General features: G+C 54.3%; 1 protein-coding gene and 1 long non-coding RNA gene across 5 annotated transcripts in view; one reads left to right on the forward strand and one right to left on the reverse strand.

The window, feature by feature from the left end:
- LOC134338996 (IQ motif and SEC7 domain-containing protein 2-like) overlaps positions 1–26,556 on the forward strand; it is a 176,311-nt gene that overhangs the window by 110,743 nt on the left and 39,012 nt on the right. For 2 of the 4 annotated variants that reach the window (XM_063035219.1, XM_063035222.1), the window contains exon 3: positions 19,032–19,311. In XM_063035219.1, the coding sequence (XP_062891289.1) occupies positions 19,032–19,311 (280 nt within the window). Of the gene's footprint in view, positions 1–11,352; positions 11,535–18,253; positions 18,482–19,031; positions 19,312–26,556 lie in introns of those variants that run through there. The other 2 variants (XM_063035221.1, XM_063035220.1) reach the window with 2 other exon arrangements.
- On the reverse strand, positions 1,560–18,376 carry LOC134338999 (uncharacterized). The gene is made up of 3 exons (XR_010016316.1): positions 18,284–18,376; positions 7,010–7,394; positions 1,560–2,015 (listed from the first exon to the last, which is right to left on the reverse strand). It is a non-coding gene; the product is annotated as an uncharacterized LOC134338999 (long non-coding RNA).

The raw sequence follows: 26,556 nt of genomic DNA on the forward strand, positions 1-26,556 counted from the left end.
AAGGTGCTGGGTTAGGGTCAAAGCCATGCCCAGCCACTCCATGGAATCCCCTCCCGAATTCAAGACCCCCTCTCTTCCCAATGGCCCCCCACCTTCCCCTCCCATTTATAGCATCGATGCCCCATGCTCTGTAAGGATAAAATACTGCGATCGCACGCACTTTCATCAATAAAGTGGCTCCGTCAAGCTCCTCGGGGGGCAGGGGAACGGCCTGAGGCCCTTAAACCCAGGCAGAGAGGATGCACCTCTCACTTGCGGCTCCCGGTGGACTGGGCTGTCGGAGGCCCCCAGCAAGAGCAGCCTCTCTACTCCCACCCCCCAACAAACCACCTTCCACCCACCATGAAACATCTTTGTAAATGCCAGCAATGTACAGCGGGGGGGTGGGGGGAATAAAGCAAGATGTTTGTTTTCCCGATGGGCTGTTCTGATTAAACGTAATATCTGGTCGGACCAGAGGCTCTGAGTGTCTCTTTTCTGCCTTGGGGGGCTGGGGTGCGGCGAAGGGAGTGGGGAGTTGCTGGGTCTGACGCCAGGCAATGGGAGAGGGGCGTTGCTGGAAGAGAGGGGTGGTGTGAATATGATTCTCAATGAGAGTTCATAGTCATAGTCATACGTTATTGATCCCAAGGGAAATTGGTTCTATGGCTCTGGGCCTGTACTCACTGGAGTTTAGAAGAATGATGGGGTGAAACCTCATTGAAACCTATCAAATATTGAAAGGCCCAGATGGAGTGGATATGGAGAGGATGTTTCTATAGTGGTAGGACCAGAGGGCACAGCCTCAGAATAGAAGGACGTCCCTTTAGAATAGAGTTGAGGAGGAATTTCTTTAGCCAGAGGGTGGTGAATCTGTGGAATTCATTACCACAGACGGCTGTGGAGGCCAAGTCAGTGGGTATATTTAAAGCGAAGGTTGATAGGCTTTTGATTAGTGAGGGCATCAATGGTTATGGGGAGAATGGGGTTGAGGGGGGAAAATAAATCAGCCATGATGGAATAGCGGGGAAGACTCGAGGGACCGAACGGCCAAATTCTGCCCATGTGTCTTATGGACGGCTGGGACACTGGGGAGCAGTGCTTGGACAGTGAGACAACAGGCTGGGATGAGTGTCACTGATGCTCGGACAGCAGGTATGCCGTGTGTACCGGGAACGCTGACCAATGAGCCAACGGTCCCTCAACCTGCTGGCCGGTGCCAAGCAGGCAGGCGCACGGTGCCCCGTAGTACAGCCATTGGATCGCGGGTTGGACACGGGTCGGGAGTGCGGCTGTTGCGCCGAGACCGTAGCCGGAGTCAGTACAGCAGTACCCGCGGGCCCCGTTCACTGCTCGTCACCGGAACCCGGGGCCCATTGCCTGGCTCACCAAAGGTTACACAGGGGAAGAGCACAAACTCCAGGCCGATTATATCATCCAAGCCAGCAGTGCGTGCCTGATAACTCTGATGCCTTTCCATTGGACACTTGAGAAGATGGAGACACCTGTATCGCAAAATGTTTTAGTGATACAGATCAAAGAGTAAATGACTGACAGTTTCTGTCATAAAACCTGTTACCTTTGAGACCCTCCCATTGGTCGGGGTCAACCATAGAAGTTGCGCCTTGCTGTCGACACGTTCCACAAGCCAGAGCAGTGCGATACGGAGAGCAAGCTGTTGCCCACGCGGCAGGCTCCCCCTCTCCTACAGCTGGTGGACCCAAAGGAGACCGATACAGCTGGGCACCAGCGTGTCGCAGGAGTTGCCAGTCACCGTTGAACTCAACGTAGGACTGCCTTACAACAGGAATGCTGTTTTATCAGCTGTATTCATGTGTGGTTGAATGCCAATTAAACTTCAACTTAGGGGCTCCAGCTCTAGATCTTTCCCTTGAGATTTGCTCCGGAAGCCTTCTCCATGACTGGGTATTGCCGCAAGGCAGCGGAGGTTTGAGATCAGAGTTTTCCTTCTCCAAGATGAGCTGCTAAACTCAGCTGATGACCCCCACCTGCCCGGACTTCACTCAACGTAGTTCCTGATGTAGCAGGAAAATAAATTTATTATCAAGTTACACAGATGTCACCATATACAAACCTGAGATTCATTTTCTTACGGGCATTCATGGTAAATACAAGGAATACAATAGAGTCAATAGACTGCACCCAACAGGACAGACAACAACCAATGTGCAAAAAAAAACCACCAAACTTTGCAAAAAGGAAGAGAAAAAAATAACAAGAAGAAGAAGAAGAAAAAGAAGCAAGAAATAAATATCGAGAAGATAGATAGAACATAGAATAGTACAGCACAGTACAGGCCCTTCGGCCCACAATGTTATGCCGACCCTTAAACACTGCTTCCCATATAACCCCCCACCTTAAATTCCTCCATATACCTGTCTAGTAGTCTCTTAAATTTCACTAGTGTATCTGCCTCCACCACTGACTCAGGCAGTGCATTCCGCACCCCAACCACTCTCTGAGTAAAAAACCTTCCTCTAATATCCCCCTTGAACTTTCACCCCTTATCTTAAAGCCATGTCCTCTTGTACTGACCAGTGGTGCCCTGGGGAAGAGGCACTGGCTGGCCACTCTATCTATTCCTCTTAATACCTTGTATACCTCTTTTGTGTCTCCTCTCATCCTCCTTCTCTCCAAAGAGTAACGCCCTAGCTCCCTTAATCTCTGATTAGATTATGAGGACACTCAGTCCTCATTTATTGTCATTTAGAAATGCATGCATTAAAAAATGATACAATGTTCCTCCAGAAAGATATCACAGAAACACAGGACAAACCAAGACTAAAACTGACAAAACCACATAATTATAAATATAGTTACAACAGTGCAAAGCATTACCGTAATTTGATAAAGAGCAGACCATGGGCACAGTAAAAAAAAGTCTCAAGTCCCGATAGCCTCATTATCTCACGCAGATGATAGAAGGGAGAAACTCTCCCTGCCATGAACCCCCAAGCACCACAAACTTGCCAATGCATTGGAAGCACCCGACCGCAGCCGACTCTGAGTCCATCCAAAAACTTTGAGCCTCCGACCAGCCCTCTGACATTGAGCACTGAGCACCATCTCTGCTGAGCGCTTCGACCCCGCCCCAGCCGCTGAGCAACAAGCAAGGCCGAGGACGCAGGGCCTTCCTCTCCAGAGATTCTGGATCACACAGTAGCAGCGGCAGCGAAACAGGCATTTCAGAAGTTTCACCAGATGTTCCTCTGTGCTCTCACATCTGTCTCCATCAAATCAGGATTGTGCACGGCACCCTACTTGATAGATCATTCACCAGAGTGGCCACTGCAAGCTGCGTCGCGCTGCCATCTTCTCCTCCTGGACATAATGCATACTCTCTAAACCAGGCAGCATCCTGGTAAATCTCCTCTGTACCCTTTCCACATCCTTCCTACAGTGAGGCAACCAGAACCGGACACAGTACTCCCAGTGTGGCCTAACCAGAGTTTTATAGAGCTGCATCATTACCTCACGACTCTTAAACTCTGTCCCTTGACTTATGAAAGCTAACGCCCCATAAGCTTTCTTAACTGCCCTATCTACCTGTGAGAAAACTTTCAGGGATCTGTGGACATGTACCCCCAGATCCCTCTGCTCCACCACACTACCAAGTACCCTGCCATTTATTTTGTACTCTGCCTTGGAGTTTGTCCTTGCAAAGTGTACCACCTCACACTTCACAGGTTGATGAAGCTCCGGGTGAGAAAGATGGGATGAAGAGTCCTTGAAAGTGTCCATAGGTTGTGAGAACAGTTCAGTAACGGGGCAAGTGAAATTGAGTGAGGTTAACCCCTTTGGTTCAAGAGTCCTCTGGTTGAGAGGTAATAACTGTTCCTGAGCCTGGTGGTGTAGGACCTGAGGCACTTGGACCTTCTTCCTGAAGGCAGCAGTGAGAAGAGAGCATGGCCTGAGTGGTGGGGGCCCTTAGTTATGGATGCTGTTTCTTGTGGCAGTGAGGTGTGTTGATGTGCTCAATATCAGGGAAGGCTTTACCCGTGATGGACTGGACTGTATCCACTACATTTTGTAGGATCTTCTATTCAAGGGCATTGGTGTTTCCATGCCAGGCTGAGATGCAATATTCTCTCTATGGATGTCATGCAGAACTCCTAAGGAAGTAGAGGTGCTGCCATGCTTTCTTCTTGATTGCACTTACGTGCTGGGCCCAGGGCAGATCCTCTGAAACAATAACACCCAGGAATTTAAAGTTGCTCCACCTCTGATCCCCCGATGAAGACTGGCTTATGGACCTCTGGTTTCCTCTTCTTGAAGTCGATAATCAGCTCCTTAGCCTTGCTGACATTGAGTATGAGGTTGTCGTGACACCACTCAGCCGGATTTTCAATCTGATTGTACAACTCATGCTTGGGAAGATAGAGCCACTGGTGTTACAAATGTTCCACGGTCAGCGAGGAGGGAGCACAGCGCTGCGGGAGAGGCAGTGAAGAGGGAACACAGCGCTGCGGGAGGGGAGGTTAAGAGGGAACACAGCACTGCAGGAGGGGAGGTTAAGAGGGAACACAGCGCTGCAGAGGGGGGCATCGAGGAGGGAGCACTGCACTGCGGGAGGTGTGATGCGGAGGGGGCATTGCACTGCAAGAGGGGTATTGGGAAGGAGCTCCGCGCTGCAGGAGGGGCGGTGACGAGGGTACGCCGTGCTGTATGAAGAGTGTTCAGGAGGGTGTGCTGTGGGAGGGGTGGTGAGGAGGGATCACCATGCCATAGGAGGAGCATTGAAAAGAGAGCACTGCACTGTGAGAAGGCCGGTGAAGAGGGCACTCCTCACTGTTGAAAGGGCGGCAAAGGAGGAAGTGTTTCTGCCCAGAACAAAACTAAAGTGGGACAGGCTGATCCTGCGTGGCGTCGACACAGGGTGAGTGGGATCGATGATTTACAGTCCCTGTGAGACACAGGCAAGGGGGGCACCTGTTGTATCCCGGAACCCGCACCACTGCCCGGACTGTGGGTTACATGCAGCATCTCCGGTTTCTGCACAGACATCCTGAGCGCCGTGCCTGACATAACCACGTAAAGGACACAACTTCACCGTCATCCTGTCAGTGTGTGAAACATCCAGTGTGGTACAATCTGAGCCATGGGTGTCAGTACAATCAAATAACACCCCGAATTACTCCAGTGTGGGACAGTCTGAGCAATACACACTGGTAGTTGTAATCACCTCACCACCTGTGGACAAAGCTTAAACTTTGACAACTTCCAGTCGTGCCTTTCAACTCACCAAAGGCAATCGGAGGAAAGCAGATGTAGCAAAAGCTGAGGAGCCCTGTTTCCCACAAAGTTCGAAAATAAAGTTATTATTGAAGTACATAGATGTCCCCGTATTCTACCTTGAGATTCACTTTCTTGCGGGCATTCACAGTAGAACAAAGAAATGCAAGAGAATCAATGAAACACTACACACAGAGACTGACATACAATGGCAAGACAAATTGTGAAAAAAAATAAATAAGCAAACAGACAAACACACACACGCATGCACAGAGGCTAATGTATATATTATATATAGATAATTGGGAACAGCTTCTTTCCAACTGTGATAAGACTGCTGAACGGATCCCGAGCCGGATCTGGGCCGTACCCTCCAAATATCCGGACCTGCCTCTCGGTTTTTTTTGCACTACCTTAATTTCCATGTTTCTATTTTCTATTTATGATTTATAATTTAGATTTTTAATATTTACTAATTTTTGCTATTTTTAATATTTAATATTTGTAATCCAGGGAGTGAGAAGCGCAGAAACAAATATCGCTGTGATGATTGTACGTTCTAGTATCAATTGTTGGCGACAATAAAGTATAAAGTAAAGTAAAGTATATATGTGTGTGTACATCCTACTGATGAACTTTTATATATATAAATAAATAAAATGAACATGAGTTGTAGAGTCCTTGAAAGCATATCTATAGATTGTGGAATCAGTTGAGTGTTGGGGTGAGTGAAGTTGTCCACACTGGTTCAGGAGCCTGATGGTTGAAGGGTAACAACTGTTCCTGAATCTAGAGGTGTGGGATCCAAGGCTCCTGTACCTCCCTGCCGATGGCAGCAGCGAGAAGAGATCATGGTCTGGGTGGTGGGGGTCCTTGACGATGGATGCTGCTTTCTCGTGGCAGCACTCTGTGTAAATGTGCTCGGTGGTGTGGAGGGCTTTGCCTGCGATGGACTGGGCTGTATCCACTACTTTTTGTAGGCTTTTCCATTCATGGCGTTGGTGTTTTCCTGTGATGGACTGTGCTGTGTCCACAACTTACTGCAGACTTGGTTTGCAACACAGCCTGATATGGAAACACCAATGCCCAGGAATGGAAAAGTCTACAGAAAGTACTGAACACAGCCCAGTCTGTCTCAGGAAAACACCAATGCCCTTGTCAGAATACCCTTCACTGTCCGTCTATCAAAGTTTGTCAGAGTTTTAGGTGACATGCCAAACTCTACGTAAACTTCTGAGAAATCTCTATAGATGCACAGGCAGAGGAATGCTGTGTCATTAAGTTGGAGTGACTGTTCTGTCTATGTAAGATCGGCTGATGTGACCCTGTACTACACAGTTGGAGGAATCTGTCTTGATGAAGGGTCTTGGCCCGAAATATTCATTTCCCTCGATGCTGTCTGACCTGCTGTGTTCCTCCGGCACTTGTCTGTTGATCTAATACAGTGACTGTTACTCTGTGGGCTGAGTGGGGAGAGCAGCATGGTCGTGTTCAGTCAGTCCCACTCTCTCAGTACAGTCTGCAAATCCCTCCTGTGCAGCCGGTGGAAGACATACAGTCACAGTCAGAATCAGGTGGAATGTGTTGTTTCGCCAGAGTGATATGGGGTAGTACATAAAAATGTGTTAAAAATAAGCTCCAAAAAGAAAAGTTTAAAACATTAAATTAGGGCAAAAATAGGTATGTAGTACTCATGGGCTCAGAAATCAGATGGCAGAGAGGAAGAAGCTGTTCCCAAAATGTTGAGTGTGTGTCTTCAGGTTCCACTACCTCCTACCTGATGATAGCAATGAGAAGAAGGCATGCCCTGGGTGGTGGGGGTCCTTAACATTGGATGCTGCCTTTGTGAGGCATTGCCTTTTGAAGTCGTCTGGACGGCCAATCCTGTGCAGTGGCTCCCTCCGTATATCATGGTGATGCAACCAGTTAGAATTCTCTCCACAGTACATCTGTAGATGTTTGCGGCTGTCTCTGGTGACAAACCAAATCTCCTGAAACACCAAATAGATGAGAGCTGCTGGTGTGCGCTCTCCGTGATCGCATCAATATGTTGGGCCCAGGATTGATCTTCCAGGCAAACACAGTGTACCGATGTGTGAACGGAGAAAGAGGAACAGCCCACACCGTGTGGACTCTACAGGAAGTACCATCAGGTGTGGCAACTGGAGGAAAGCAGAGGGATATATCAGAGACCATTACACAGACGGGGAGGGGTGTAGGGGCTGGAGACGGTTACAGAGACGGGGAGGGGTGTGGGGGAGAGAGGGGGTTACAGAGACAGGGAGGGGTGTAGGGGACAGAGGGGGTTACAGAGACGGGGAGGGGTGTGGGGGCTGGAGACGGTTACAGAGACGGGGAGGGGTATAGGGGCTGGAGACGGTTACAGAGACGGGGAGGGGTGTGGGGGCTGGAGACAGTTACAGAGACAGGGAGGGGTGTAGGGGCTGGAGACAGTTACAGAGACGGGGAGGGGTATAGGGGCTGGAGACGGTTACAGAGACGGGGAGGGGTATAGGGGCTGGAGACGGTTACAGAGATGGGGAGGGGTGTAGGGGCTGGAGACGGTTACAGAGACGGGGAGGGGTGTAGGGGCTGGAGACGGTTACAGAGACGGGGAGGGGTGTAGGGGCCGGAGACGGTTACAGAGACGGGGAGGGGTGTAGGGGCCGGAGACGGTTACAGAGACGGGGAGGGGTGTAGGGGCCGGAGACGGTTACAGAGACGGGGAGGGGTGTAGGGGCCGGAGACGGTTACAGAGACGGGGAGGGGTGTGGGGGCCGGAGACGGTTACAGAGACGGGGAGGGGTGTGGGGGCCGGAGACGGTTACAGAGACGGGGAGGGGTGTGGGGGCCGGAGACGGTTACAGAGACGGGGAGGGGTGTGGGGGCCGGAGACGGTTACAGAGACGGGGAGGGGTGTGGGGGCCGGAGACGGTTACAGAGACGGGGAGGGGTGTAGGGGCCGGAGACGGTTACAGAGACGGGGAGGGGTGTAGGGGCCGGAGACGGTTACAGAGACGGGGAGGGGTGTAGGGGCCGGAGACGGTTACAGAGACGGGGAGGGGTGTAGGGGCCGGAGACGGTTACAGAGACGGGGAGGGGTGTAGGGGCCGGAGACGGTTACAGAGACGGGGAGGGGTGTAGGGGCCGGAGACGGTTACAGAGACGGGGAGGGGGGTGTAGGGGCCGGAGACGGTTACAGAGACGGGGAGGGGTGTAGGGGCCGGAGACGGTTACAGAGACGGGGAGGGGTGTAGGGGCCGGAGACGGTTACAGAGACGGGGAGGGGTGTAGGGGCCGGAGACGGTTACAGAGACGGGGAGGGGTGTAGGGGCTGGAGACGGTTACAGAGACGGGGAGGGGTGTAGGGGCTGGAGACGGTTACAGATTTGGGGAGGGGTGTAGGGGCTGGAGACGGTTACAGAGACGGGGAGGGGTGTGGGGGCTGGAGACGGTTACAGATTTGGGGAGGGGTGTAGGGGCTGGAGACGGTTACAGATTTGGGGAGGGGTGTAGGGGCTGGAGACGGTTACAGATTTGGGGAGGGGTGTAGGGGCTGGAGACGGTTACAGATTTGGGGAGGGGTGTAGGGGCTGGAGACGGTTACAGAGACGGGGAGGGGTGTAGGGGCTGGAGACGGCTACAGAGACGGGGAGGGGTGTAGGGGCTGGAGACGGTTACAGAGACGGGGAGGGGTGTAGGGGCTGGAGACGGTTACAGAGACGGGGAGGGGTGTGGCGGCTGGAGACGGTTACAGATTTGGGGAGGGGTGTAGGGGCTGGAGACGGTTACAGAGACAGGGAGGGGTGTGGGGGCTGGAGACGGTTACAGAGACAGGGAGGGGTGTGGGGGCTGGAGACGGTTACAGAGACGGGGAGGGGTGTGGGGGCTGGAGACGGTTACAGAGACGGGGAGGGGTGTGGGGGCTGGAGACGGTTACAGAGACAGGGAGGGGTGTGGGGGAGAGAGGGGGTTACAGAGACGGGGAGGGGTGTAGGGGAGAGAAGGGGTTACAGAGACAGGGAGGGGTGTAGGGGAGAGAGGGGGTTACAGAGACAGGGAGGGGTGTAGGGGCTGGAGGGTTTACAGAGACAAGGAGGGGTGTAGGGGCTGCAGACGGTTACAGAGACAGGGAGGGGTGTAGAGGCTGGAGGGTTTACAGAGACAGGGAGGGGTGTAGGGGCTGGAGGTTTACGGAGACGGGGAGGGGTGTAGGGGCTGGAGGGTTTATGGAGACGGGGAGGGGTGTAGGGGCCGGAGACGGTTACAGAGACAGGGAGGGGTGTAGGGGCTGGAGGCGGTTACAGAAATGGAAGGGTGAAGGTTACAGAAATGGGAAGGGATGTGGCAGGGTGGGGCGGGGGCTACAGAGACGGAGCAAATGTAAACTGGACAGGTGGAAGGACAATGGAGTTTGGGAGCGGCAGCTGGATATTCCCTAGAATCTGTTCAGGGCTTTAAAAAAATACTGCAGGAAATTCTGCAGGTTCTGTGGTATTCTCTACACTGAGGTGTCGTGGTTTCTCTTCTGCTGGTCATGACGAGGATGAAGTTTTGGGGACTTTTCAGTGTTTATGCAGTGTAGTGTGCTGTCACTGAGGATATGTGCAACTCAGCTGTGTGGCCCTTCAGTGGATGGTTCCACCAGGTAGTATCGATCCACTCTGAATGCCCAGGGCATTGCTGATGTCCCCTGGACCCATGGGACACAGTACACCCCAGGCCACTGAATCAATGGATCCTAAATCTTTCTCCTCCTGTTCCCGGCCAGTGGAGGGTCCAGGGCTCTCACATTGACACAGTATAACCCTCACGCTCAGTATAAACTTCACCCTCGATATAACCCTCACCCTCAATATAACCCTCACCCTCAATATAATCCTCACCCTCAATATAATCCTCAACCTCAATATAATCCTCACCCTCAATATAAATCCCACCATCAATATAAACCTCGCCCTTAATATAAACACCCTCAATATAAACCTCACCCTCAATATAATACCTCTCAATATAACCCTCACCCTCAATATAAATCCTATCCCTTAATATAAACCCCACCCTCAATAAACTTTACTCTCAATATAAGCCAACCTCAGTATAACCTTTGCCTTCAATATATCCCCACCTCAATATAACTCCCACAGTGGATATAACTCTCAATATCAGACCACCCTCTATGTAACCATACCCTGAATATAAACCGCATTATGAGGCATTAATTGGTCAGACCACATTTGGAGTATTGTGAGCAGTTTCAGTACCCTTATGCTAGAAAGGGTATGCTGGCACTGGAATGTGTCAAGTGGAAGTTCATGACAATAATGCTGGAAATGAAAGGGTTAACATATGAGGAGAAACATGGGCCTGTATTCACTAGAGTTTCGAACTGGGGGATCTCACTGAAACCTACTGAATATTGAAAATCCTAGATGGCATGGAAGTAAAGAGGATGTTCCCTGTAATGGGGGAGTCTAGGCTCAGAGGGCATAGCCTCAGAATAAAGGGACATCCCTCAAGAACAGAGATGAGGAGGATTTTGTTTAGCCAGAGGGCGGTGAATCTGTGGATGCCAGGTCATTGGGTATACAGGTTGATAGGATTTTGATTAGTCAGGGTGTCAAAAGTTCTGGGGAGAAAGCAGAATGGGGTGGATAGGGTTAATAAGTCAGCCATGATGAAATGATAGCATAGACTGGATGGGCCGAATGGCCTAATTCTGCTCTGACGTCTTCCCTCAACTACCCCCCCACCTCAATATATCCCAAACTTCCTTTACTCTCAATCAGCTCCCATCAGTAAGTGAACCTTATCATCGTAAACTCCAAGATCAAACCCGCCCCAGTAATTTAACCCTTCACTGTCCAGGAAATCCTCCTCGTTAACATGAGCCCTGCCCTTTATTTTATCGAGATGCTGCACAGAATAGGCCCCTCGTTTACCATCTCTCCATTATTGAACCTTTGGACGGCAGCACCCTCTCCCCCACTTCTGGGAGGTGTCGTTCGGTGGGTGTGGGGTGGGGCAGCAAAGTGAGGCAACGTATTTCCTGTGCTCTAGCCTTGTGGTTGGGTTGCCAGTGTGGACAGACCACAACTTCCCACTGACAGCGGATATCGCAGGCAGCACCCTTGGGTGCCTGCGTCATCGCCCTATTCTCGGAAGTGCTCAGCTGCAGTCTTGCCGACCAGGAAGGACGCGGGGAGAGGTGGTGGGAGAGACCCCCAGCCCCTCCATCTGTCACCACCTTGCTGGCCCCATTGGAGCGGCTCAGACTGTTCACCGCGTCCCAAGGCACCGGGGTAAGTTCACCTCTGGAGACTTGGGGGCAAAAAAGGTGGGTGGGCAAACTTGTCAGCTGAGGGAGGGGGTGAACACACTGCAAGAGGGTTGGAGCACCACCCCGCGGGAGGGAACACAAAGAAGGGGCCTTGTGGAAGGGGAGCCCTGCACTGTGTGGTAAGTGCTGAGGAGGGAGCACTGTGCCATGGGATGGGCTGTGAGGAAGGAGCGCTGTGTTGTGGGAGAGGTGGTGAGGAAGGAGGGGCAGTAACAAGGGGCACCGCATTGCAGGGGGAATGGTGAAGGAGCGCTCTCTGTGGGAGGGGCAGTGAGGGATCTCTGCTCGGTGGGAGGGGCAGTGAGGGATCTCTGCTCTGTGGGAGGGGCAGTGAGGGAGCTCTGCTCTGTGGGAGGGGCAGTGAGGGAGCTCTGCTCTGTTTCAGACTTTACCCTCTCAGCCCCCCTTAACGTATCTGGGACACAGTTGGCATACGCCTCCCCACCCGCTCCCTTCAGCTACCACCTCTACTGGTCCAGGGACAACTGCACCTTTAAGAGGGTCAAGGCCAGGTTACCGGGAGGGTAGCCGATCTGGTTTGACTTGAATGGCAAGGCACCTGAAGTAGGGCTGCGCAGTAACAACCATTCGCAGAGTTCCGGCCTTCCGCCCTGGGAGACAAAAGGGCCGGGGTGCCTTGACTGAGACCCAGGGGGACACATGTTTCATTTGTTTAACTACCTGGAGTGGTTCCAGTGCAACTGCGCTCACCTCTGGCTCCTGCTGCGTACGTTCAACCCCGGGTAAGGTTGGACACGGGCCAGGGCTGGGGAACAAGACTTGCTTTTCTCCTGTTCTAGATATTTATTGCTTACTTATTTAGTATTATTATTATTTCTATTATGACTTATGGTTGGGGGTGTTTCTCCCCAGGGAAGCTACCTTGGGACAGTGTCAAAACACAAGTTCTGGGAGGGTGGAGTAGATTTAACAGTGTGGAGTTGGTGGAACCTGTTCGTTGTTTCTAACATCGTGAAAATGTCTGACATTTAGGGCGTCATGATCACTGTGGGCTGTTAGCATTTCGTACTTAACGCTCCCAGTGATCGGGGTCCGTTTGCACCACTGCCTGTAAGGAGTTTGTACGTTTTCCCTGTGACTTCCAGGTGCTCCGGTTTCCTCCCACAGTCCAAAGGCATACCGGTGAGGGTTAGTGAGTTGTGGGCGTGCTACGTTGGTGTTGGAATGGTGGCCCCCCCCCCACCCCCCCAGCACATCCTCGGACCACGTTGGTCGTTGACACAAAAAGGGCAGTCTTCACTGTGCGTTTCGATGCACCTGTGACATATGGTTCATTTCTAATCTCAAATGCAAGAGATTCCGTGCAGATGCTAAGTAACACCCACAAAAGGCTGGAGGAACTCAGAAGGTCAGGCAGCACCCATGGACAGGGAAAAAACAGTTTCTAATCTCTCCTGCACAAGTAGCTAAGCTCTCTATTGGTCAGGGTCAACCATGGATGTTACACCCCGGCTGTCCACGAGATACACAAGCCAGGGCAGTATGATACGGAGACCAAGCTGTTGCCCCATGTAACAGGCTCCCTCTCTCCACGCTGCTGATGAATCCAAAGGAACGGCAGAGGCCGATACAGTTTGGCACCAGTGACGTCGCAGGAGATGCCAGTCAGCATTGAAATCAACGTAGAACTGCCTTCAGGTGGACACTGACTGGCAACTCCTGCAGCACTGCTGGTGCCAAACTTTCGGTCCCTGCCGTCCCTTTGGATTCATCAGCAGCATGGAGGGGGATTTATCTTCGGGATCTCCTCCCGAAGCCTTCCCCATGAGTGGGTGTAGCCACAAGGCAGCAGAGGTTTGAGATCAGAGTTCTCCTTCTCCTCGATGAGCTGCCAACCATGGCTAACGAGCCCCATCTACCCGAAGGGTCTGGTTTTAAGGTGCCAGTAACCCGCCTTTGCTCCTTCTCCTGTCAGTAGAAACGGTTCCACCGGGCTTAGAAGGCCAGGAGCTGGACTTGGTTATCAGAGGCTATTTGAGGTGCACGCCATTGATAGCATTTAATAACAAGCAAGAGAAAATCTGCAGATGCTGGAAATCCAAGCAGCACACACAAAATGCTGGAGGAACTCAGCAGGCCAGGCAGCATCTCTGGAGAAAAGCACAGTCGACGTTTCAGGCCGAGACCCTTTGGTGGGAACTGCTGAGTTCCTCCAACATTTTGTGGAGAACATTTAACAAGTAGGGGGAGCTCATTTTCACCACCACCCCCGCCTATAAAAACCTTAAGGAACCATTATTGGCTAAATTATTCTGTAAACTGGGGCTGTCTGACTGGGGTAATCAGGACATTCTCGAGCGGGTGGGGAGAAACAGTTACCTGCGGTCAGGGAGTCTGTGGTCCCGAGTTACGGGAGTGAGAGGGGTTGAGAACTCCCGCCCGCAACGGCAATCGGTTCAGGTACAGTTATGGACTGTGGACCCAGATCTGCTGACTGACGGTGAGGGAGACGGAAGGAAGGTAGGTCGGCGGAGCGGGGGTCGAGAGCAGCCGTGACTGCTCTGGCGGCGGGGGGGTGGGTTGGAGTCTGGGGGGGTACGGGAGAGGGAGTGTGGTGGAGGTGGGATGTACAGGCAAGATGCATGAGATGGTCTGAATGGCCTCCTCCTGATGGGCCAGTGATGAAAGGGGGAGGGTTGATAAGTGGTTATCGTGAACAGGTTAAGGAAAGGGGTTTGGGGAGGGGTTGATGCCAAGGCCACTGCCCTAGGTTGGGGAGGGCTGGAATGGGTGGATCCTGAGGTATTCTCTCCCTCTCCTCCACCCATCTCTCTCCCTTTCTGTCCCCCGTCTCCAACTCTCCCTCCACCCCACCTCCTCTCCCCATCTTGCTCACCCTCCCCAATGCTCTTCCCTCTCTCCGTTTCCCCAGCCCTCCCTCATCGCCTTCTCACTCTCTTCTCTCCCCACCCTCTCAACCCTCACATCCTGTCTCCCTTTCTCTCCTTCGCTATCCTATTTCCCACACTCTCCCCCTCCCTTCTCCCCAGTCTCTCTCCCCATGTCTCCCTCCATCTCTTTTGATTCCCTTCCTCTCATCCCCTCTCTCTTTTTTCTCTCACACTCTCTTTTCCCTCCTTTCTCTCTCTCTCTCCCACTTCTCCCTCTCCCCACCTCTCTTTCCTACTCTCTCCTCACTCCCCCTCTCGCCCACCTCTCCCTCTCTCTTCTTCCACTCCTCTCCTGATCACTCCCTTCCTTCTCTCTCAATCTCTCCCCACTCCCTGTCTCTCCTTCCTCTATTTCCTTCATTCTCCCCCTCCCTCCCCTCTCTCTTTGCCTCCCTCCCTCTTTCTCTCCATCTCTCTTCCCCCTCTCTCTGCCTCTTTCCCTCCCTCTCCCTTCCTCCTTCTCCCCTCTCTCTTTTCTCTCTCCTCATCTTTTTCCTCACCCTTTTTCACTCTCTCCCCCTTGTCACTCCCTCCCTTTCTCCTCCCTCTCCATGCCTATCTCTCCCTTTCTCTCTTCCCTTTCTCTATCTCTCTCCCTCTCTTTCTGCCTCCTCTTTGGCCTCGCTCTCCCTCCCACTCCCTCTCCCTCTCCCCCTCCTTCTCTCTCCCTCCTTCCCCTTTTCTCTCCTCTCATTCCCTTTGCAACTGCCTCTCTTTCCTCTCCCTCCTTCCCTCCCACCTTCCTTCCCTCTCTCCTTCCCCTTTTCCATCCCTCCCTCCCCCTCTCTCTATCTCCCTCTCCCTCATTCCCTTTGCATCTCCCTCCCCCTCTCTACTTCCCTCTCTTCTTCCCTCCTTCCCCTTCCCCTCTCTCACTCCCTCTCCCCTCTCTCCTTCCCTCCCCTCCTCCCCTCTCCCCCTCCCTCTCTCCCCTCCCCCTCCCTCCCCCCTCTCCCCTCTCCCTCCCTCCTCCCTCCCCCCTCTCCCCCTCTCCCTCCCCTTCTCCCCTCTCTCCCCCTCCCTCCCCTCTCTTCCCCTCCCTCCCCCTTCTCCCTGCCCTCCCCCTTCTCCCCCCTCTCCCCCTCCCTCCCTTCTCCCCTCTCTCCCCCTCCCCTCCCCCTCCCTCCCCTCTCTCCACCCTCCCTCCCCACTCCCTCCCCCTCCCTCCCCTTCTCCCCCTCCCTCCCCCCTCCCCCTCTCCCCCTCCCTCCCCCCTCCCCCTCTCCCCTCCCTCCCCCTCTCTCCCCCTCCCTCCCCCCTCTCTCCCCCTCCCTCCCCCTCTCCCCCCTCCCCTCCCCCCCTCCCCCCTCCCCCTCCCCCCTCCCCCCTCCTCCCCTCCCCCCTCCCCTTCTCCCCTCTCTCCCCCTCCCTCCCCTCTCTCCTTCTCCCCTCTCTCCCCTTCTTCCCTCTCTTCCCCCTCCTCCCCTCCCCTCTCTCCCCCTCCCTCCCCCTTCTCCCCTCCCTCCCCTCCCCTCCCCTCCCCCTTCTCCCCTCTCTCCCCCTCCCTCCCCCTTCTCCCCTCCCTCCCCTCCCCTCCCTCCCCCTTCTCCCCTCTCTCCCCCTCCCTCCCCTTCTCCCCTCTCTCCCCTTCTCCCCTCTCACCCCCTCCCTCCCCCTTCTCCCCTCTCTCCCCCTCCCTCCCCCTTCTCCCCTCTGTCCCCCCTCCCCTCTCCCCCTCCCCCTCCCCTCTCTTCCCCTCCCTCCCCCTCTCCCCTCCCCCCTCCCACTCTCCTCCTCCCTCCCCCTCACTCCTCCCTCCCCCCTCCCCTCCCCTCCCCCTCCTCCCCCCTCCCCTCCCCCCTCCTCCCCCCTCCCCTCCCCTCCCCCCTCCCCTCCCCCTCCCCTCCCCCCCCCTCCCCTCCTCCCCTCCCCCCCCCCCGCCTCACCTCCCCTCCTCCCTCCCCGCCTCCCCTCTCCCCCTCCCACCCTCCCCTCCCCGCCTCCCCTCTCCCCCTCCCACCCTCCCCTCCCCGCCTCCCCACCCTCCCCTCCCCGCCTCCCCTCTCCCCCTCCCCTCCCCCCTCTCCCCTCCCCCCTCCCCCCTCTCCCCTCTCCCCCTCTCCTCTCCCCTCTCCCCTCTCCCCCTCCCCCCTCCCCTCTCCCCTCCCCCCTCCCCTCTCCCTCTCCCCCTCTCCCCCCTCTCCCCCTCCCCCCTCTCCCCCCTCTCCCCCTCCCCCCTCTCCCCCCTCCCCCCTCCCCCCTCTCCCCCTCCCCCTCTCCCCCCTCTCCCCCTCCCCCTCTCCCCCCTCTCCCCTCCCCCCTCTCCCCCCTCTCCCCTCCCCCCTCTCCCCCTCCCCCTCTCCCCCCTCTCCCCTCCCCCCTCTCCCCTCCCCCCTCTCCCCCCTCTCCCCTCCCCCCTCTCCCCCCTCTCCCCTCCCCCCCTCTCCCCTCCCCCCTCTCCCCCCTCCCCCCTCTCCCCCCTCTCCCCCCTCTCCCCCCTCCCCCCTCTCCCCCTCTCCCCCCTCCCCTCCCCCCTCTCCCCCCTCTCCCTTCTCCCCCCTCCCCCTCTCCCCTCCCCCCTCCCCCCTCCCCCCTCCCCCCTCTCCCCTCTCCCCCTCCCCCCTCCCCTCTCCCCTCTCCCCCCTCCCCTCTCCCCTCCCCCCTCTCCCCCTCCCCCTCTCCCCCCTCTCCCCCTCCCCTCCCCCTCTCCCCTCTCCCCTCCCCCCTCTCCCCTCCCCCCTCTCCCCCTCCCCTCCCCCCTCTCCCCCTCCCCTCCCCCCTCTCCCCCTCCCCTCCCCCTCTCCCCCTCTCCCCTCCCTCTCCTCCCCCCTCTCCCCTCTCCCCCTCCCCTCCCCCCTCTCCCCCTCCCCTCTCCCCTCTCCCCCTCCCCTCTCCCCTCTCCCCCTCCCCTCTCCCCTCTCCCCCTCCCCTCCCCCCCTCTCCCCCTCTCCCCTCCCTCTCCTCCCCCCTCTCCCCCTCCCCTCCCCCCTCTCCCCCTCCCCTCTCCCCTCTCCCCCTCCCCTCCCCCCTCTCCCCCTCCCCTCCCCCCCCCTCTCCCCCTCCCCTCCCCCCTCTCCCCTCCCCTCCCCCCCTCTCCCCCTCCCCTCCCCCCTCTCCCCCCTCCCCCCTCCCCCCTCTCCCCCTCTCCCCTCTCCCCCCTCCCCTCTCTCCCCTCTCCCCCCTCCCCTCTCTCCCCTCCCCCCCTCCCCTCTCTCCCCTCTCCCCCTCCCCTCTCCCCCTCCCCTCTCTCCCCTCTCCCCCCTCCCCTCTCCCCCTCTCCCCCCTCCCCTCTCCCCCCTCCCCTCTCCCCCTCTCCCCCTCTCCCCCTCCCCTCTCCCCCTCCCCTCTCACTCTCCCCTCTCCCCCTCCCCTCTCCCCTCTCCCTCTCCCCCTCCCCTCTCCCCCTCCCCTCTCCCCCTCCCCTCTCCCCCTCCCCTCTCCCCCTCCCCCTCCCCCTCCCCCTCCCCTCTCCCCCCTCCCCCTCCCCCTCCCCTCTCCCCATCCCCCTCCCCTCACCCCCTCCCCCTCCCCTCTCCCCCTCCCCCTCCCCTCTCCCCCTCCCCTCTCACCCTCCCCTCTCCCCCTCCCCTCTCCCCCTCCCCTCTCCCTCTCCCCTCTCCCCCTCCCTCTCCCCCTCCCTCTCCCCTCTCCCCCTCCCCTCTCCCCCTCCCCTCTCCCTCTCCCCTCTCCCCCTCCCCCCCCCCTCTCCCCCTCCCCCTCCCCCTCTCCCCCTCCCCTCTCCCTCTCCCCCTCCCCTCTCATTCCCTTTGCATCTCCCTCCCTCTCTCCTGCCCCCTCCCTCTTCTCTCTCCCTCTCTCCCAGCTGACTGCCGGGTGTAGGAGGGGCCTGGCACAAAACCTTGTTTTCTTCCTGATCGGCAGAAGTTGGGCGACAGGAATAGTGCGGGGGGTCCCGGCCGGGCGAGGCCCTTTGCCAGCGCACCATGGCCCGGCTGAGCATGCCGTCCCTGGGCTCGGTGCTGGAGAGGGCAGCTGCCCTGGGCAGCCCCCGAACGGCTCGGGGCAACAGGCCGGCCAGCAGGGCCCTGCTCTGCACGTAGGTACAACAGGCTGGGCCGGGACACGGTTCCCGGCTGCTGAGGAATGTGCCAAGCTGGTGGACAGGGAGGGCAGGGCAAGAGAGGAGGGGGTGGGGAGAGAGAGCGGGAGATAGAGTGGAAGGAAGAGGGAAGGGTGGAGAGAGAGAGGGAGAGATAGAGGGAGAGGGGATGAGAGAGAGAGGGAGAGAGAAAAGAGGATGGAGAGAGAGGGAAGGGAGAGGCCAGTGAGAGGGGTGAAAGTGGGCTAGGGAGTGGAGGGAGGGAGAGGAGGGAGTGAAGGTGAGAGGGCAGGGGGAGACTGGTGAGAGGGGAGCGGAGAGGGAGAATTGCTTTGACACTGGGTGTTGTTTAACAAGGTTGAGAGTTTTTAGTCAAAGGCCACTGATCCCTGCGCACAGCAAGATCCCGCAGTGCATTTTCTTGCGAGGTTCAGTTTGTAAATGGAGGCAACAGGCCATGGTGCCTGGAATAAGGGGAGGAGGAAGGTGGGGTTTCCTCTGGGCCCCCTAGTGACCATCTTCTCTCTCCCCCCACCCCACCCCGCAGCGCGGACGCAGACGGCCAGAGCAGCGACTCGGTCACGGTAGTGGAGAGCCCGTGTGGCCAGGCAGCATACCGGTGTCAGGCGGAGGGGAAGCCTGAGCAGTTCGAGCCGCCCCCGCCCCCCCACAGCCGCCCCCACTGCCCGGAGCTGCAGTGGGCCCAGCGGGCAAGGCACCAGCCCGCCAGCCTCGCCCTCCGCAAGCAGGAGGAAGAAGACGCCAGCAAGAGGCCCAAGTCCCTCTCCGACAGCTATGAGCTCTCCACGGACCTGCAGGACAAGAAGGTACCGGGGTGGGGTGGGGTGGGGAGGGATTGAACCTCTGATCCCTGACCTCGGCAACATGGCCTCCCATGCCCCTTCACGCACCGACCTTTCCCAACACAAGGTTCTCACACACTCCCTTACGGCACCCTCGACTTACCCAAACCCTACCCTATACCACCGTCCCTAGGCCTCCATTGCCTTCACCCTCTCTCATCTGTTCCGACACCCCACCTTGTTTTTCCCCTCCCCACACTCCTCAGCTGTTCCCCTCCTTACACTACCACTCACCTCACCCCTGCTGTCCCTATGCCTCCTCAGCTTGTCCCCTTCCCACCTTGCACAGCCACTTTACAGTAAGGTTGATCTTGGGTTCGACTCTCGCCGCGGTCTGTAAGGAGTTTGTACGTGTGGGTTTCCTCCACATGCCCTGGTTTCCTCCCACAGTGCAAAAGCGTACGGGTTAGCGTTAGTTGTGGGCAGGGCATGTGGCCGCACTTCCTGCCACCATCTGATCCAACGCAAATGGCACGTTTTCACTGTGTGCTTTGGATGTCCAGTAAAGCTCAAATTAAAAGTACACGTCGCCTGACACTCCGATTTATCCAGGGCACCTCGCTAGAGTAGCGGTTAGCGCGACGCAGTTGCAACTCGGGGCTTTCCAGAGTTTGGAGTTCAGTTCTGGCGCCGTTCTGTGAGGGATTGGCGCTTTCTCCCCGTGACCGCACTTGTATCGTCCCACACTCCAAAGACGTACCAGTTGGTAGGTCACTTGGTCATTGTAAACTGCCCTGTGGGCAGGCGAGGGTTAAATCAGTGGGTTGCTGGGCAGTGAAACTCATCAGGCCGGAAGGGCCTATTCCCTGCTGCAATTCTAAACAAATAAATAAATTACTCAAATTAAATTCCAAAACTAAGATCAGCTAGGACTTCACAGTAAACAGAGAGACCTTGGAGTACAGGGACACGGTTCCCTGAGAGCATCATCACAGCTACTTTTTCACTCATCCCCCTCCTGTCTGTCTGTCTCTCTCAGATACCCCTGCTCTCTTTTTCTTGTCCTCTCTCTTTCGTCTCCTTGCTCTCACTATCTGTCTCTCATCCCCTCCTCCCTCTCTCATCTTCAAACTATCTCTGTCTCTCTTGCTGTCTTCTCTCTCTCTCTCTCTCACACACACACACTCTCTCTCTTTCCCTTTCTCTCTCTCTCTCTTTATCTCTAGCACTCTCTCTCTCTCTCTCTCTCTCTCTCTCTCTCTCTCTCTCTCTCTCTCTCTCTCTCACACACACACACACAGAGTCTCTCTTCCTCTCTCCTTCTCTTCACTGACAGGATAGCTTTAGGCCTTTTGGCACCCTAGCCTCACTAGTTGGGGCACTGAGCAGAGAAGTGAGAAGGTCAGGACACTGGCGAGTCCAGACTTTGAGTACTGTGTGTCTTTCGGTCAGCCTGCTGTGGGAAAGGCATGGAAAAGATTTGCCGGGTCTCGGGAGACTGAGTTACAGGGAGAGGTGGAACAGGCTGGAGTGTAGGAGACTGAGAGATGATCAGATATCCTGACAAGCTGCTTCACTGTGTGGTGAGGAAACCACACTGCGGTGGCAGGAAGTTTCGATAACGGGCAGTCAATGCGTCACCAGCACCAGCCTACCCGCCATCAAGGACACATAGACAGAAAGGTCTGGAAAAGGGCCAGTAACATCATAAAGGATCCCACCCACCCTGCTCATGGACCATTTGTCCCACTTCCATCAGCGGGGAGGCTACGTAGCATCCACACCAGGACCACCAGACTCGTAAACAGTTACTTTCCCCAAGCAGTCAGGCTGATCAACAGCTCCACCCAGTAACCCACTCCTCCACACCCCCAATTACCACCCCTTTATCATTTCCTGTTGGTCATCTTATGTACAGACACCCTTGTGACTGGCGTCACTTTATGGACGTACAATCAAACAATGTATAGAAGTTATCGTGCGTATTTATTATATCTATCTTATCCTGTTTTTTGTGACTGTATCGGATCCAGAATAACAATTATTCCATTCTCATTTACGCTTGTGTACTGGAAATGACACTAAACAATCTTGAATCTTTTTTTAATAATTTGTTTTAAACTTATTGAGATGCAATGTGGAATAGTCCCTTCCAGCCCTAAGAGCCGCTCCGCCCAGCAGTCCCCAGATTTAACTTTAGCCTAACCTGGAGTACTGAATGCAGTTCTGGTCTCCTTACTTGAGGACAGATATAGTGGCTTTGGAGGCAGTGCAGAGGAGGTTCACCAGCTTGATTCCAGAGATGACGGGGTTAGACTCTGAGGAGAGATTGAATTGCCTGGGACTGTACTCGCTGGAATTCAAAAGAATGAGAGGAAACATACAAAATTATGAAAGGGATAGATAAGATAGAGGCAGGAAAGTTGTTTGCACTGGTGGGTGAGACTAGAACTAGGAGGCATAGCCTCAAGATTCAGGGGAATAGATTTAGGATGGAGATGAGGAGGAACTGCTTTTCCCAGAGGGTGGTGAATCTGTGGAATTCTCTGCCCAATGAAGCAGTGGAGGCTACCTCAGTAAATATATTTAAGACAAGGTTGGATAGATTTTTGCATAGTAGGGGGATTAAGGGTTGTGGGGAAAAGGCAGGTGGGAGGAGATGAGTCCATGGCCAGATCGGCCTTGGTCTTATTGAATGGTGGAGCAGATGGCCTACTCCTGCTCCTGCTTCTTTTGTCCTTATGTTCTAATCACAGGATAATTTACAACAGCCAGGTAGCCTACGGAACACAGGCGGTCACGGGGAGAACGTACAAACTCGTTACGGGCAGCAGTGGGAATTGAACCCTGGTCGCTGGTACTGTAAAGTGTTGTGCTAACCACTACACTACCATGCCAAACTTTTTTTTGTGCTACGTTGGATCACTTCGTTCTCCTTTACACTTGCGTGATGGGAATGGCATGAAAGAAAAATTCAAAAATCAGAGCCGCAAAGGGACTCGGGACCTCGTGCGGGACTCTTTAAAGGTTAATTTAAAGACCTTGAAGGAGACTAGTGTTGAAATTGCGGGGGCCCTGGCAGAAATATTTAAAATGTCGCTGTCTACGGGTGATGTGCCGGAGGATTGGAGAGTGGCTCATGTTGTTCCGCTGTTTAAAAAAGGATTGAAAAGTAATCCGGGAAATTATAGGCCGGTGAGTTTAATGTCAGTAGTAGGTAAGTTATTGGAGGGAGTACTAAGAGACAGAATCTACAAGCATTTGGATAGACAGGGGCTTATTAGGGAGAGTCAACATGGCTTTGTGCGTGGCAGGTCATGTTTGACCAATCTATTGGAGTTTTTCGAGGAGGTTACCAGGAAAGTGGATGAAGGGAAGGCAGTGGATATTGTCTACATGGACTTCAGTAAGGCTTTTGACAAGGTCCCGCATGGGAGGTTAGTTAGGAAAATTCAGTCGCTAGGTACACATGGAGAGATGGTAAATTGGATTAGACATTGGCTCGATGGAAGAAGCAGAGAGTGGTGGTAGAGAATTGCTTCTCTGAGTGGAGGCCTGTGACTAGTGGTGTGCCACAGGGATTAGTGCTGGGTCCATTGTTATTTGTCATCTATATCAATGATCTGGATGATAATGTGGTAAATTGGATCAGCAAGTTTGCTGATGATACAAAGATTGGAGGTGTAGTAGACAGTGAGGAAGGTTTTCAGAGCCTGCAGAGGGACTTGGACCAGCTGGAAAAATGGGCTGAAAAATGGCAAATGGAGTTTAATACTGACAAGTGTGAGGTATTGCACGTTGGAAGGACAAACCAACGTAGAACATACAGGGTTAATGGTAAGCCACTGAGGAGTGCAGTGCAGAGGGATCTGGGAATACAGATATAAAATTCCCTAAAAGTGTCGTCACAGGTAGATAGGGTCGTAAAGAGAGCTTTTGGTACATTGGCCTTTATTAATCGAAGTATTGAGTATAAGAGCTGGAATGTTATGATGAGGTTGTATAAGGCATTGGTGAGGCCAAATCTGGAGTATTGTGTTCAGTTTTGATCACCAAATTACAGGAAGGATATAAATAAGGTTGAAAGAGTGCAGAGAAGGTTTTCAAGGATGTTGCTGGGACTTGAGAAACTGAGTTACAGAGAAAGGTTGAATAGGTTAGGACTTTATGCCCTGCAGCGTAGAAGAATGAGGGGAGATTTGATAGAGGTATATAAAATTATGATGGGTATAGATAGAGTGAATGCAAGCAGGCTTTTTCCACTGAGGCAAGGGGAGAAAAAAACCAGAGGACATGGGTTAAGGGTGAGGGGGGGAAGTTTAAAGGGAACATGAGCGGGGGCTTCTTCACACAGAGAGTGGTGGGAGTATGGAATGAGCTGCCAGACGAGGTGGTAAATGCGGGTTCTTTTTTAACATTTAAGAATAAATTGGACAGATACATGGATGGGAGGTGTATGGAGGGATATGGTCCGTGCGCAGGTCAGTGGGACTAGGCAGAAAATGGTTCGGCACAGCCAAGAAGGGCCAAAGGGCCTGTTTCTGTGCTGTAGTTTCTATGGTTCTATGGTTCTTAATTTGTAGACTGAGTCAGCGGTGAGGAAGGCAAATGCAATGTGAGCAATTCATTTCAAGAGGACTAGAACATAAAAGCAAGGATGTAATGTTGAGGCTTTATAAGGCATTGGTGAGGCCTCACTTGGAGTATTGTCAGCTGTTTTAGGCCCCTTATCTCAGAAATGGAGAAGGTTCAGAGGAGGTTCATGAGAATGATTCCGGGAATGAAAGGATTATCATATTAGGAGCATTTGTTGGCTCCGGGGCTGTACTCACTAATTCAGAAGAATGAGGGGGGTGATCTCATTGCAACCTATCGAATGCTGAAGGGCCTCGATAGAGTGGATGTGGGGAGGAAGTTTCCCATGGAGGGAGAGCCCAAGACCAGAGGACACAGCCTCGGAATAGAGGGATGTCCATTTAGAACGGAGATGAGGAGGAATTTCTTTAGCCAGAGAGTGGTAAATCTGTGGAATTCGTTGCCACAGGCAGCTGAGAAGGCCAAGTCACTGGGTATGTTTAAGGCAGAGATAGATAGGTTCTTGATTAGACAGGGCAGACGGGGAAAAGGAAGGAGACAGATACTTCATTGATCCCAAAGGAAATTACGGTGTCACAGTAGCATTACAAGTGCACCGATATACAAATACTAGAAGAGAAGCAGAAAGAATAAAAAATAAATTCCCTCAAACAGTCTTACAGGAGGGGGTCATCACTTCCCCAGATATAGGTTGACTCATTACAGAGCCTAATGGCCGAGGGTAAGAATGACCTCACATAGCGCTCTTTGGAGCAGTGCGGTTGTCTTAATCTATTACTAAACGTGCTCCGCTATTCAGCCAAGGTGGCATGCAGAGGGTGAGGAACATTGTCAGGGTTTTCCGTAGGGTCCTTTGTTCTACCACAGCCTCCAGTGTGTCCAGGTTGACTCCTATAACAGAGCCAGCCTTTCTGATCAGTTTATTGAACCTGTTGGTATCACCCGTGTTGATGCCATTGCCACAGCACACCATCGCATAGAAGATTGTACTGGCGACAACAGACTGGTAGAACATGTGAAGGAGAGGCCTGCAGACTCCAAAGGACCTCGGTCTCCTCAGGAAGTCAAGGCGACTCTGGCCCTTCTCACAGCCTCTGTGTTGGTGCTCCTCTCCAGGTGCACCTCCAGCTACCTGCAGGTCCACACCACATCCCCACCATCAATAGTAACGGGGAGCAGTGCAGGCTTACTCTTCCTAAAGTCCATCACCATTTCCTGTGTCTTACCGAAGCTGTGTCGCAGATGATTCAGCTTGCACCATTTGAGGCTGAGAGGAAAAATGGATCAGCCATGATGGAATGGCGCAGCAGACTCGATGGGCCAAATGGCCTAACTCTGTTCCTATAGCTGATGGTCTGAGCAATCTTAGGGGTACAAAGCCATGAGGGGCGAAGATAGGGTGAACGCGCACAGTCTCAAGAACAGCCTCGGCTGTAAGAGCAGTGAACGGTTTTCTCGATGTTGATACAGAGTCATGACTCGTAATGTGACCGAACAGGCTCTGCAGACATTGGAATCTTGATCAATGCACTCGAAAGCGAGTTCATCATCCTTCAGCCATACAGCTAAACAAAACATCGTTCCTCTGAGCCAAGGTGCAAAAACACAGTGCGTACAGTCACTCACAGCACGTAGAGTTACTGTTCAGCACAGACAGTCACAATACAAATGCCCAGAATGCGCTACCTGGTGTGGTGGTACAGGCAAGTACATTAGAGACGTTTAAAAGACGTTTTGGGTAGGCACATGGATGTGAGGAAGGTGGAAGGATATGGACATTGTGGAGGCAGGAGGGATTAGTGTTTGATTTACTTTTTAGCGACGTTGTTGGCCAAAGGGCCTGTTCCTGTACTGGGCTAGATACCATAAGTCCCTAAGCAGCATGGCCCAGAGACTGGCAGGTTGACATAAAGCGTGAGGCACGTGTTTATGTACGACGGCATAATGTTACGTGCATTATTACAGTGAGGTAACGTGGGCGCCACAGTGGCGTTACGGTTAGCGTGTCGCAATTACATCACAAGGCATTTTGGAGTTCAGAGTTCAATTGCAACGCCGTTCTGGATGTCCCCCCATTCGGTCATGGCTGACTTTTTTTTTAGCATTCCCGTTCTCCGCGTAACCCCTCACCATTCAAGAACCTATCAATTCTTAAATACCCTCAATGACCTGGCCTCCACAGCCTTCTGTGGCAATGAATTGCACGGATGCACCACCCTCTAGCTAAAGAAGTTCCTCCTCATCTCTGTTCCAAAGGGACGTCCTTAAATTCTGAGGCTGTTCCCTCTGGTCCTGGACTCCCCCCACTATAGGAAACGTCCCCTCCACGTCCTCCCTATCTAACATCCGCTAAGTTTCAATCATATCTGCCATCATTCTAAACCTTTGCGAGTGGAGATCCAGAGCCGTCAAACGCACCTCATGCGTGCTTGGCGCCACGGTAGCGTAGCATTTGGTGCAGCGCTGATACAGCTTGGTGTTCGGAGTTCATTTCTGACTCCGTTCTGTATGTTCTCCCCATGGAGTGTGTGGGATTTCCCTGGGTGCTCCAGTTTCCTCCCACTGTCCAAAGGCTCCTTGGTCGTTGTAAATTGTCCCGTGATTCGGTAATCGGGGTCGTTAGGTAGCTGTGGCATCACGGCTCAGAGGCCCGGAAGGGCCCTCTCCACTTAC

This window comes from Mobula hypostoma, chromosome 28 (genome assembly GCF_963921235.1).
Source record: "Mobula hypostoma chromosome 28, sMobHyp1.1, whole genome shotgun sequence".
Taxonomy (NCBI): Eukaryota; Metazoa; Chordata; class Chondrichthyes; order Myliobatiformes; family Myliobatidae; genus Mobula; species Mobula hypostoma.